This window comes from Mesoplodon mirus (assembly GCF_964341445.2).
Source record: "Mesoplodon mirus genome assembly, chromosome: 11".
Lineage (NCBI taxonomy): Eukaryota > Metazoa > Chordata > Mammalia > Artiodactyla > Ziphiidae > Mesoplodon > Mesoplodon mirus.
In genome coordinates, this window is record NC_138987.1 from 91,805,234 (window position 1) to 91,819,931 (window position 14,698).

The window sequence follows — 14,698 nt, forward strand, 5'->3', positions numbered from 1 at the left end:
GCTTCCCTGGTGGCTCAGTGGTTGAGAGTCCGCCTGCCGATGCGGGGGACATGGGTTCGTGCCCCGGTCCGGGAAGATCCCACATGCCGCAGAGCAGCTGGGCCTGTGAGCCATGGCCGCTGAGCCTGCGTGTCCGGAGCCTGTGCTCCGCAATGGGAGAGGCCACAACAGTGAGAGGCCCGCGTACCGCAAAAAAAAAAAAAAAAAGTAAAGAAAAAGAAAAAGCAACCCAGACACAACACAAAGGATGGTCATCAAACCACAAGAGAAAAGAACAAAAGAGGAAGGGAAGAAAAAAGACCTACAAAAACAAACCCAAAACAATTAAGAAAATGGTAATAGGAACACACATATTGAGAATTACCTTAAATGTAAATGGATTAAATGCTCCAACCAAAAGACACAGACTGGCTGAATGGATACAAAAACAAGACCTGTATATATGCTGTCTACAAGAGACCCACTTCAGACCTAGTGACACATACAGACTGAAAGTAAGAGGATGGAAGAAGGCATTCCATGCAAATGGAAATCGAAAGAAAGCTGGAGTAGCAATACTCATTTCAGACAAAACAAACTTTAAAACAAAGACTGTTAAAAGAGACAAAGAAGGACACTACATAATGGTCAAGGGATCAATCTAAGAAGACATACCAATTGTACATATATATGCACCCAACATAGGAGCACCTCAATATATAAGGCAAATACTAACAGCCATAAAGGGAGAAATCAACAGTAGCACAATAATACTAAAACTTTAACTTTTCATCAATGGACAGATCATTGGGGCAGAAAAGCAATAAGGAAACACAGGCCTTAAATGACACGTTAGACCAGATGGACCCAACTGATATTTATAGAACTTTCCATCCCAAAGCAGCAGAATACACATTCTCAAGTGCACACGGAACATTCTCCAGGATTGACCACACGCTGGGCCACAAAGGGAGCCTCGGTAAATTTAAGAAAATTGAAACCATATCAAGCATCTTTTCTGATGACAATGCTATGAGATTAGAAATAAACTACAAGAAAAAAACTGTAAAAAACACCAACGTGTGGAAGCTAAACAATATGCTACTAAACAACCACTGGATCACTGAAGAAATCAGAGAGGAAATCAAGAAGTACCTAGAGACAAATGAAAATGAAAGCACAGCCACCCAAAACCTGTGGAATATGGCAAAGGCATTTCTAAGAGAGAAGTTTACAGAAATATAATCTTACCTCAGGAAACAAGAAAAATCTCAAATAAGCAACCTAACCCTACATCTAAAGCAACCAGACAAAGAACAAACAAAACCTAAAGTTAGTAGGAGAAAAGAAATCATAATGATCAGAGCAGAAATATAGAGACAAGCAAAGATAAATGAAACTAAAAGCTGGTTCTTTGAAAAGATAAACAAAATTGATAAACCTTTAGCCAGACTCATTAAGAAAAAAAGAGAGATCCCTCAAATTAATCAAATTAGAAATGAAAAAGGAGAAGTTACAACTGACACCACAGGAATACAAAGGATCATAAGAGACTACTACAAGCAACTGTATGCCAATAAAATGGACAACCTGGAAGAAATGCACAAATTCTTAGAAAGATACAGTCTCCCAAGACTGAACCAGGAAGAAACAGAAAATATGAACAGGCCAATCACAAGCACTGAAACTGAAACTGTGATTTTAAAACTCCCAACAAACAAAAGTCAGGAACTGATGGCTTCACAGGCGAATTCTATCAAACATTTAGAGAAGAGCTAACTGCTATCCTTCTGAAAATGTTCCAAAAAATTGCAGAGGAAAGAGAACTCCCAAACTCATTCTATGAGGCCACCATCACCCTGATACCAAAACCAGACAAAGATACCACAAGAAAAGAAAATTACAGGTCAATATCACTGATGAATATAGATGCAAAAATCCTAAACCAAATACTAGCAATCAGAATCCAACAATACATTAAAAGGACCATACACCACGATCAAGTGGGGTTTATCCAAGGATGCAAGGATTTTTCAATATCCGCAAGTCAATCAGTGTGATACACCACATCAACAAACTGAAGAATAAAAACCATATTATCATCTCAATAGATGCAGAAAAAGCTTTTGACAAAATTCAACACCAATTTGATAAAAACTCTCCAGAATGTGGGCATAGGGGGAATATACCTCAACATAATAAAGGCCATATACGACAAACCTACAGCTAACATCTCACCCAACGGTGAAAAGCTAAAAGCATTTCCTCTAAGATCAGGAACAAGACAAGGATGTCCACTCTCACCACTTTTATTCAACATAGTTTTGGAAGTCCTAGCCACAGCAATCAGAGAAGAAAAAGAAATAAAAGGAATCCAAATTGGAAAAGAAGAAGTTAAACTGCCACTGTTTGCAGATGACACTATACATAGAAAATCCCAAAGATGCTACCAGAAAACTATTAGAACTCATCAATGAATTTGGTAAAGTTGCAGGTTACAAAATTAATACACAGAAATCTGTTGTATTTCTATACACTAACAACAAAAGATCAGAAAGAGAAATTCAAGAAACTATCCCATTTACCATCACATCAAAAAGAATAAAATATCTAGGAATAAACCTATCTAAGGAGACGAAAGACCTGTACTCCAAAAACTGTAAGACACCGATGAAAGATATCGAAGATGACACAAACAGATGGGAAGATACACCGTCTTCTTGGATTGGAAAAGTCAATATTGTCAAAACGACTATAGTACCTACCCAAGGCAATCTAGAGATTGAGTGCAATCCCTATCAAATTACCAATGGCATTTTTCACAGAACTAGAACAAAAAAATCTTAAAATTTGTATGGAGACCCAAAAGAACCCAATAGCCAAAGCAATCTTGAGAAAGAAAAACAGAGCTGGAGGAATCAGGCTCCCTGACTTCAGACTCCACTACAAAGATATAGTAATCAAAACAGTATGGTACTGGCACAAAAACAGAAACATAGATCAATGGAACAGGATAGAAAGCCCAGAAATATACCCACACACCTATGGTCAATTAATCTATGACAAAGGAGGTAAGACTACACAACAGAGGAAAGACAGTCTCTTCAAGTGCTGGGAAAACTGGACAGCTGCATGTAAAAATATGAAATTAGAACATTCTTTAACACCATACACAAAACTAAGCTCAAAATGGATTAAAGACCTAAATGGGAGACCGGACACTATAAAACTCCTAGAGGAGAACATAGGCAGAACACTCTGATGAAAATCATAGCAATATCTTTTTCAATCTGTCTCCCAGAGTAATGGAAATAAAACCAAAAATAAACAAATGGGACCTAATTAAACTCAAAAGCTTTTGCACAGCAAAGGAAACCATAAACACAATGAAAAGACAACCCACAGAAGGGGAGAAATATTTGCAAATGATGTAACTGACAAGGGATTAGTCTCCAAAATATACAAACAGCTCATGTGGCTTAATATCATCAAAACAAACAACCCAATCAAAAAATGGGCAGGAGACCTAAATAGACATTTCTCCAAAGAAGACATACAGATGGCCAAGAAGCACATGAAAAGATGTTCAACATTGCTAATTATTAGAGAAATGTAAATCAAAACTACAATGAGATATCACCTCACACCAGTCAAAATGGCTATCACCAAAAAAATCCACAAACAACAAATGCTGGAGAGGGTGTGGAGAGAAGGGAACCCTGCTACACTGTTTGTGGGAATGTAAATTGGTACAGCCACTATGGAGAACAGTATGGAGGTTCCTTAGAAAACTAAACATAGGGCTACCATAGGATCCTGCAATCCCACTCCTGGGCATATATCTGGAGAAAAACATAGTCCAAAGGATACATGCACCCCAATGTTCATTGCAGCACTGTTTACGATAGCCAAGACATGGAAGCAACCTAAATTTCCATTGACAGAGGAATGGATAATTAAGCTGCGGTACATATATACAATGGACTATTACTCAGCCATTAAAAAGAATGAAATAATGCCATTTGCAGCAACATGGGTGGACCTAGAGATGGTCATACTGAGTGAAGTAAGTCACAACAGAGAAAGAGAAATATCGTACGATATCACTTATATACATAATCTAAAAAGAAATGACACAAATGAACTTATTTACAAAACAGAAACAGACTCACATTCTTAGAGAATGAACTTATTGTTACTGGGGGGTGGGGGAAGCGTGGAGGGAAGGGATAGTTAGGGAGTGTGGGATTGACATGTACACACTGCTATAATTAAAATGGATAGCCAACAAGGACCTACTGTATAACACAGGGAACTCTGCTCAATATTATGTAACTATCTAAATGGGGAAAAAATTTGAAAGAGAATTGATACATGTACATGTATAACTGAATCACTTTGCTGTACACCTGAAACTACCACAACATAGGTAATAAATACTCCAATATAAAATAAAAAGTTAAAAAAAAGAAGATGTAAAAAATTTAGAACTGTGTCTGGTACATAGGTAAGTGTTATCAACGCAGTTGCTTTTATTATTATTAAGTAGTAGTAGTACTGAAAGTTTAAAAAAATAATAACTTACATAGTCACAGATGGAGAGCAGTATGACAGGGAGAGGTACAGAACCCAACCTAATGACTTTCAGTAACGTCGTTTCCCCTTCTCATACAGCTTAAGAACTTTAAGTAGATTGAGACACATACTTCCATTTGCCTATATCATCCCAGACAAAATTCCTATGGTCCAATGCTCTAAAAGCAAATCTAAAACAATTTCTCTCAAGACATTCAGATAGCACCTTACTACACAGTAAGCTTAAATCTTTCTATGGAGCAATGGAAAGAATAAATAAATAAAACAATAAAATACATGAAATAATTAATACTTTCAAAGATCCTTGGGTTAGCCATCAACAAAACAATTTAACTGTGGCTTACTTAAACTGAAAAATTTTACAAGCATCTCATGGACAGAAAAGTATTTTCCACAGCCTTAAAAGCAGAAACAATTTTTAAAACTATTTCAGGTTTGTTTGTACATGCTTACTTTTCTCAGAAGGTCTTTCATCTTCATGTATTACTTGCTCCTCTTCCTCAGGTTTGCTGTCCTTTTCATTACTTTCTACTTCTTCTGTAACAAAAATAGAAAAGGAAATTTTCTTCCATCAGAATTTGTAACAGTTCATTATAATTTATACTTTTGCTGTAATTATCCAGTCGATAATATTTTAGGAAATCAGGTTTTCAAAATGTAAAATATTGGGAATAAAAAGGGGGCATGAACTGGTGGAAATAAGTGGACAAGTCTAGTTTTAAATGTTTCTGCAAGTTCATAATAAACTCTTAACATGGAAAAAAATTAAATAATATAGATTTTAAAACAAAGAATCTTAGTAATTTACTGTCATCAATAGATTAATAAAATGTGAAAACAACTACTATAAAGCATTCAGACTCCTTTACATTCAATGATCAAAACTATAACAGTGGTTGTGGCAATTACAAAAAAAAGTATAAATTACTGGCGAACTCAGAAAACCTAATATTTTGACCAGACAGGTTGAATCATTAGGTTATTTTAACGGTTACGGATAGGGAAAAGCTATCCTAAAGATAATAAAAGTTTTACTTAAAAGTAATAGCTACTTTGATACCAGTGCCAACAACTAACTTAGCTCGGTGCTTGACATATATTAGTTCATATCCCCCCAAAAAATCCTACACTATAAACAGTATTTTTGCCATCATATATATAGATGAGGAAAGTAACGCTCAGAAAGGTTAAGTAACTTTCACAACAGGCACATAAAATCTAACAACTAAAGAGTGTTACCAAAAAGTATTGCTAAAAATAGCCATACAATTGCTTTGTTACAACGAATAAAATTCCAGAGGCTCCAGAAATGGCCTTTGGTCAATCAGTCTATAGCTCCTCAACTAACTTAATCATTCAGGGGAGAAGAACAAGTCACTAACATGTTTAGGTTTCTAGTTTTCCCACTTACATCCCTGCAAGTGACTCCCCTGCAGCTTCAATAAAGCATGCCGTATTTCATCATATTCTACAACCACAATTAAATAAACAATCATGGGTATAGAGAACTATATAAAGATTTTGATATGGCATCTCTGCTCCAAACACCAGGGTTTTAATTTCAACAGCCCTGATGGTAGAAGTCAAGGTTAAAAAAACTTAAAAGAATTTTTAGGTGAAAATAGGCAGAGACTAGGATCATTGATGAACCTATTGCAATGTTTTTCACACTAAGATAAACAATAAAGCTGTAAAACGTGAACACCGTAATGCAAAAGAAGGACGTTTACACAGTACATATAAAGATTACTGAGACTATTTTTAAACTTTAACATAAATGAATATTAAAAAATTAGCTTTCCATTTACCACCCTATGCTCATTAAGAAATTTTTTTTAAGATCTCATCCCTCAACACCAGTTCAATGAAATGAAAGTTTGTTTTGCTCCCTTGTAGACTGCACACTCATTACATAGCATTTTTTCCTATATATACTTTTCCAAGTTTTCCTGCCTTTAATACTGAGCATGGGGACTACTATAGTTTCCTAGTTTCCAGAAACACAGAGTAATTGGGTTGCTTAAGATGAAGGTTTACTTAGTCTTTATTTAGCAAACCATCCTTCCACCCAAAGAACAAAATTAGCCCTGGCTCCAATTAGGGTTACTTCAAGCCAGATCAGAAAACAACAAAGCAAACCGGCCTGGTTTGGTCTGCCTCTTTTATGCATATGTTAGCTCCCTCTCCCCCCACAGATATGTCAAGCTTAGCTCCCAATTCCTTCATTTTATTCAAACAACTCCTCTTATCATCAAATTCCCATTTTCCAGGTATGTTTAGAAGATATGACTGGATTCTCAATACTTAAAACACTCATTAGGAGTTTGAAATAGACAAACAGAATTAAAATTTAGGCTCAAGTTTTATATAATAAAGAAGTTGGGATTTAAAAAAAATGGTACTAACAGAGTCTACAGAAGGGAGTAAGGCCCTATATATTTCTTTAATTTTTTTTCTTGTTGTTGTTCACAAAGCCTGTAGAGAATCTAAGTGAACCTCCATCAACTCAGAATAATAATCAGACGCTCAGGTACACAGTGTTATATATAATTTCAAGTAGTTTCTGGGACTCCTAAAACTCATCCAAATACTTGAGTTAAGAATGTCTTTTTTAGAAGCTGTCTTCATTCACAGTTTCTGCTATAATTCCTCCCATATTGAGTATAGCCTCATATATTGGCATACATTCACAAACAGTTCTATCTGTGGTATTCTTTCCTTTCAACCAGACTAGACAGTAAGCTCCTTAAGAGCAGGTACCAAACCTTGTAATTTTGGTAACCCTAAAAACTTTGGGGAAGAGCTGAGACAAAGTAGATATTTAATATCTTTCTAATGACTGTTATCTTTAATAAAATTCATTAAATGAAGGTGGAAAAACTGTATTGTAGAGGATTAGAAGACAGAATTTACATGAGGGGTTGGTTTCCCATTTTCAGAATTACATAGAACTTTATTCCAAGAAAATACGGACAAAACCCTTGCCCTGGATCAGGGGTTGGCAAACATTTTCAGTAAATGGCCAAAACGAAGTATTTTCGATCTTGTGGGCTCTACGGTCTCTTGGCACAACTACACAATTCTGTCCTTATGGTGGGAATTGATGATAAACAATATGCAATATGTAAACAAATAGATGTGGCTATGTTCCAACAAACCTTTATTGACCAAAAACAGTTAAGGCCTATAGGTTTGCCAATCCCCTGTCTTAGATTAATGGCTCTACGAGAATACTTAAAACAAAAAATTCCTGCAGACTAACTGAAGACAATATATCCATCAGAAAAAATGGGCAAAGAAGAGGAACAAGCAATATATAGATAAGGAATACAAATGTAAGATTCTCAGCCTCACAAGAGGAATCAGAAAAATGTGGCATTACTGGCAATGTGACTTTTCCAGAAAATTTTTAAAAGCTTTATTTAACTAATACAAATCTCTAAATAGTAGCTTCCACAGTAAGTTTTTGTGCTCCCTTTTAAAGCAAAATTTGGGGGGTAAGTTACATTTTATTATCTCCAATTCTTCTCCTCCCCTTCTCCCTGAAACTCAATTATCAACTAGGCTTTCAACTGCACTGCCCCCTGTCAAGGTCATAAATGATATCCGGGTCATTAAATATTTCTCTTCCATCTTAACTGAACAAACAGCTGCATTTAATACACAATTAGAGTTAATCCTTCCTCCTCAAAACATTCTTTTTTTTTTTTTTTTTTTTTTTTTTTTTTTTTTGCGGTATGCGGGCCTCTCACTGTTGTGGCCTCTCCTGTTGCGGAGCACAGGCTCTGGATGCGCAGGCTCAGCGGCCATGGCTCATGGGCCCAGCCGCTCCGCGGCATGTGGGATCTTCCCGGACCGGGGCACGAACCCGTGTCCCCTGCATCAGCAGGCAGACTCTCAACCACTGCGCCACCAGGGAAGCCCCCTCAAAACATTCTTTACTTGACTTCTAAGACAACAAAATCTCCTAATTTTCTTTCTAGCTGAAGTTTTTTCTCGGTCTCCTTTGCTGGTTCTTCCTCATATCTTCAACCTCTAAATACGGGACTGCCAAAAACCTCAGTTCTTGGATCTCCTCTCACTGAGTTATACTCACTCTGAGGTGATTTCACCTCGTCACTCAACTTCGACTAATGTCTATATGGTATCTACGCCTAATTTTTTCTAGACAGTCCAAGCCTCTGCTCTAAAATCCAGACACATATCTAACTCAGGCAACAATCGTCATTTGAAACTGATCTTCCTCCCACACTCCCCTTTCCAAAACTTGCTTCATCTTTGATCTCCCTCAACTCTGAAAAGAAAAATCTGCAACTTCTACAACAATGTACAGGAATACAAGATTCCATAAAGAAAATCCAAGTACGTAAGACACAGCTGAATATAAATGGGCTGAGATAATAAAGAATTTTAGCTGAACACATTAAATAGTGAAAACAAAATATCAGTAAATTTTAATTATCTAAACCATGGCAATTCTACCACTATTAACCTAAAGCAAAATTAGACAGAAGCCTTAAATTCTATTCCCATGCAATTATCCTCATTAGCATTTATGTTCATCTAATTTATCTTAAGGATCCAATGAAAGGGAAAAATAACAAGATATTTTTTAAATCTGAAATAATATTTGGAAGAAAATTATGTCAGAGCTTAGGGTAAAGTCTTATTTACTTTGAAACAGATTTTTCTCCTCAAAAATATTAAGAAAAAACAATGTTTAAAAAATTTAAAAAGCCGAGTAGAAAAGAGCTCTCCCTCTCATTTTTACATAAGAAACAAAATGAGAAGGGCCAAAAGGGAAGAAAATAGAGAATGCAGTAGCCTGAAAGCTAAGGAGAATCTCAAGAGGGAGGAATTGTTATTAAGAGGTCATCTAAATATGAGAGAATAAAGACAAATAAAGGATGCCCCTGGATTTACCAACATGAGCATCAATGTCACTCCACTGAGAACAATTAGGAAAGAGGCTGGGAACGTGGAAATCACAATTCCATTAAGTTAAAGAGTAAACAAGAGGAGATGAAACTGCTAGCTTTGTTAACATAACTTGAAGAATGGCACTGAAAGAGAGGAAAGATGGAACAGTAGTAGAGGAGAGTATATGGTATGGAGAATACAAGGAAGCTAGCTAATATGTGTACCTCCTCTGGTGTTGTCGGAATGTTCCCAAAGAGAAACCTTTATTTTCCTAGACTTCTTAAACAGACTATGATTGTAAACATTTAATGAGTATCAGGTATTATACAGTATTAAGCAACAATATGACAGTGTCCTCAGGCCTACTAAGGAATATCTGCAATAGTTTTTTAGGTCTTTCATCTATCTTTGTAAACCTGAAATAGCTTTTCCATTTGTTTTCAGATATCTTTCATTATTTTTTGCTGCTGCTCATATCCATAACTGCTATATTTAAAACAAATTTGCTCAAGTGTCTGAAATAATAGAGGTTTATGTTTTCCTACTAGTACAGCACATAAATGTTAGTACTTAGAGGGAAAAGCCAGACTTATAATCCTGTGTTCTGAAAACATTAAAAATTAGTCAAGAATAAAGAAGCTGAAGAAAGTAATACCTCAACAGATGAACAACAGCAAATATGACATGTAACAGATTCTACTACCATATAAACAGAACAGGGAACAGTTTAAGAACCAGTGAAGAAACCATACTTCAACTTACAATACACAAAATCTCCTCTGGGTCAGGGGACAGAAAATAAAAGTTCAGTTACCAGCTAAGAAATTAAATCTATCACTAAACCTACTCTAACAGCATACAATCAAATAAAAGTCTAAAAGTAACCAAAAATAAACCAAACTCTGAATTTTCAAAGTATACAATAGGGATGGCTTAATATTCATCTTTCTGCATTTAACCACTGGGTGGGAGGGATGGTCTCCAATCTCCAAGATTCTGACATAAAGGTAAAATGTATAAACTCATTACATAATTAAGCTTCAATTTGCTATGACTTTCTTATACACACTACCAAAAGATTTTTTTTAAGGACTTACCCCAATATTACTCTCTATATTCTTACTGAAAAATGAGTGAAGTTCTCCTTAAACATTGTTATTTATTATCTTTCCAAAATGTAAATTGCGTCGTGTCATTCTTCTCTGCTTGAAATCATTCAATGGCTCCCCAGTGTTAGTATGTTTTAGCATTGTAAGCAAGGTCCTCCATAACACTCTTCTATTACCAATTAATTAATTCTACAAACATTTACTGAGCACTAACTGTGACCCAAGCATTATTTTGGCCTGATTATGATGGCTCAAAGCAGGGGTGATAGCAGTGAAGATGGTATGAAGAGACTGCATTCTAGATCTATTCTGAAAGTAGCACCAACAGGATTTCCTGAGAGATTGGATATGGACTATGAATGAAAAAAATAAGAATGGCTCCAAGATTTTTGGCCTGAGCAAGTAGTATGGAGCTGCAATTAAGAGGGATTATCTTCATTAAAACCCTATGTTACACAGAGAGTGAAAGGAAAGTGCTTCCCTGAATACATCTATAGTCTCATAAAGTTACTCTCCTCTAAACTCCCAGCATACCAATTTAACATTACTACTGTATTCACAACCATGTATTTAATGGCTTGCAATTTAATTCTTGTCAGAATCCTCAGGGCAAGTAATAAACTTTATCTTTAAATCCCCAAGCCAAGAAGAGCTTGGCCTTTCTATATATACAGGTTTAATAAATGAATGAATGCTCTTTGGAAATGAAGTCATTTTTTAATAAGAAAAAGTTTCTATCTCCAAAAGTGGGTATGATATATTGGGGGTGGGGGGTGGGAGGTAATCCTCTGTGTCTTCTAGGCTTTTTTTTCTTTGAACAAACTAAAAACCAGATGTTGTTTTTCTTATTACAAGGTCACTCCACTCACAGGGCTCTAAGGCTAAGAGAATGTGACACGATGGGAACATAAAGGTATTCACACCAATCTGAAAGTAACTGAGAAAGTTTCACAAAGGAATGATATTTGAGTTTGACCATGAAAGCAAAGTAGGATTTTTCTCAATCGCTCTTTTTTCTCTAGTAATTAATAAAAGAGATGGAAAAGACAGGCATTGACCAAATCATGAAGTTTATATAGCTTTTATATAAGGAGTTTGAAATTACCCTAAAAGTATTGGGTTGGCCAAAAAGTTTGTTCAATTCTAACTAAAAATAAAGGACAAATTTTTCATTTTCACCAAGAATTTTATTGAACAGTGTATTCACTAACCAAACTAACTTTTTGGCCAACCCAGTAATAGTGATCTAATGAAAGAGAGGAACACAATAAAAAAAAAGAGATTTAAGTTATTGAGAGATCATTCAGAAAATGAAGGGAGTAGAATCAAGAAGGCTTAGGAAGCAAATGGATAAAGTCTTTATCAAACATATAATTAGACCTCTAGGTTTTTGGCTTCCAGCAATGGTGGTGCCATTCCCTGGACAAAGAATATTAAAAGAATCAGATTTCAACTGGAAAATTAATTGTAAAATGGAATTTGTTATACTTGAAGCAAATAAATTAAACTAGTAGGCTTTTAGATTCAAAGTTATTTGGCTGCTAAGTGATAGCATGAACAATTGCTAGGATTCTGATCAATTATGTACTGGAAATTGTTATATCATGGTGTTATACTGGTCCATCTTATCTCTATTCCCAGTCTATAAGTCCCTTACGGGCAAGTGCAAAATTTTCTACTTATTTTATCTCCCTTCTCAGCACTTCACACAATGCTGCTCTCAGAGTGGTTCTCTGTAATTCTAAATTCTGTGAAGTTAAGAACCTATGAAGTTAAGAGATCATTCTAGTCACCATCATTCTCAACTTTCTCTGTAACTAAAAGAAATTTAAACTTTAAGAGAATGTTTTACTAAGCAGTTTATCAAAGCTAATCAAAATCTTTAGAATTTAAATAATATGCTAACCTGGAGAGCATGTCTCATTTTGTGATACAACTTCAGACTCATCCTTTTCACCCGAAATATCCTCTTCATCAGAGAGGACCAAAAAGGCTTCTTTTGGCAAACTCTCACTACTTTCTTGTTTAGATGGTGAACCAAAAGAACCTTCCATCTTTTCTTCCAAATCTGGATTTGTCTCATCAATTGGAAGGAGAGAAGCTTTAGAAAAGCAAGTAAGTTCATCTTCAGCAGGTGCAAGCTTTTCCAAAATAGGAATGATTTCATCTGTCTCCATAGAATCTGTATTTTCTAAGACATTCTCATTTTTGTCATCTTTTATAACATTTTCGCTAATGGTTTCTGCAAGGTCTGCAGAATTTTCTTCTTCAGTCTTTTCACTTTGGTCAATCTCAATACTGCTAGATATAGCTTCCTCTCCAAGAGCAGATTCTGTGGTAGCATCTTCTTCTACCTTCTTTTCAGGAGACACATCTGAACAAATAATTGTATCATCTATTTCTAGAGCTTCTGCATCAACATCAACATTACTATCAGCTTTATTTTTCTCATCAAATGGGAAAATTTGATCTAACTTTTCATCATCTCCATTTTTTTCAAGAAAATCATCACCTTTATTGCTACTAGGCTCTGTACTATCAGTTTCAGGAACTGGTTCACAAACTGGTACAGAACTTGGTTCAAAGGTGGGATCAAAGACTGACTCAGAAGTTGGTTCATCAGAAATTGGTTCATCAGAGGCTGGATTACCAGAGGCCGAATCACCAGAAGCTGGATCACCAGAAGCCAGATCACCAGAGCCTGGATCATCAGAGGCCAGTGATTCAAAAGCATGATCACCAGAGGCTGGATCATCAGATGCTGAATCACTGGAGACCAGTTCAGTGGAGACCGATTCACCAGGGACTGGTTTATTGGAGACCAGTTCATCAGAGACTGGCTCACTGGAGACCGGTTCACTGGAGACCAGTTCACCGGAGGCAAGATCACGAGAGACAGGATCACCAGAAGCAGGATCAACAGAGGTGGGATCACCAGAGGTTACTGCTTCAGAGGCCAAGTCTCCAGAGGCAGAATCTCCAGATACCAGACCTCTAGCAGCTAGCGCACCAGAGGCTGTATCAGCAGAAGATGGTTCAGCAGTCAGTTTAGAGGCTAGTTCAGGAGTTATATTATTAGGAGACACAGGTTCACACTTTAAATCATCATCCTGCTTGTTTTTTACATTAACATTTAAGGTAGAGGGTGTTTCTTTCCATTCTGATTTACTTTTTTCAGGGTCAAAACAAAGCTCTTCAATGCCATTCACCTCTTCCTTGTCATTAATATAATCCATATTTTCCAAAGGTGAGGTTGGGTCCAAGTCTCCATTTTCATGATTGCCATTTAACAGCTTGACATCAGTTTTCAACAGTTCTTCTTTGACCTTGTACACTGCTTCAAGTTGTTGACGATCACTCACTCGCATTGTTTTTCGAGCCTTAAAGACTTTTCTCTGAGGTTCTTCTATACTATCCATTTTGAATCTTTAAAAAGAGAAAGAGAAAGACAGAGTTTAACAATTGAAACCGAAGCCACCTAATTACAGACTTACTGCAAACTGATCTTATAAGCAAGCAGCCCTTTATGTAATTTTGAAATAATTACATATAGAAAGCATAATGATCCTTGCTGTGTGTTAATTTTCATATTTATTGAATTTATATAATATAAAATTGATAATAGATACAGTTCACAGGAGATCAATTACTAAGCAGTATTAGGAAAAAAGTGATTAATTTCTAGTTTTCATTCTCAGTAAGCTAATGGATTCTCAGAGTCCGGAGGAGATAGCATTAAAAAAAATACATGAAATAAAAAAGTAGCTGTCAAAGGAAAAATAAAAGTATAAGAGAATGAAAGCAGTAGGGGAATGGGAGAAAGGTATAGAGATAAGGGGGAAAAAAGAAGGGAGAATTAAGGAACATAAGGAAAGATTACATTTGCAACCAGGAATATCTAAATTAACAGCTGTAAACACATTAATAAGAGGTTACTATCAAGAAAGTGAAAAGACACAACAGAAGGAAATACAGTCGACCCTTGAACAACAGAGGTTTGAACTTCATGGGTCCTCTTAAACTTGGAATTTTTTCAATAAATACATACTACAGTACTACCTGAACCACAGTTGGTTTAATCTGTGGATGCGAAG

The 14,698-nt window shown here is 36.0% G+C and overlaps 1 protein-coding gene across 2 annotated transcripts in view; it reads right to left on the reverse strand.

The window, feature by feature from the left end:
- Positions 1-14,698, reverse strand: part of ATF7IP (activating transcription factor 7 interacting protein) — a 114,747-nt gene that overhangs the window by 51,115 nt on the left and 48,934 nt on the right. For both annotated transcript variants that reach the window (XM_082634585.1, XM_082634584.1), the window contains exons 2-3: positions 12,511-14,030; positions 5,029-5,112 (exon numbers count right to left, since the gene is read on the reverse strand). In XM_082634585.1, the coding sequence (XP_082490711.1) occupies positions 5,029-5,112; positions 12,511-14,023 (1,597 nt within the window). In that variant the 5' untranslated portion in view covers positions 14,024-14,030. The remainder of the gene's footprint in view (positions 1-5,028; positions 5,113-12,510; positions 14,031-14,698) is intronic.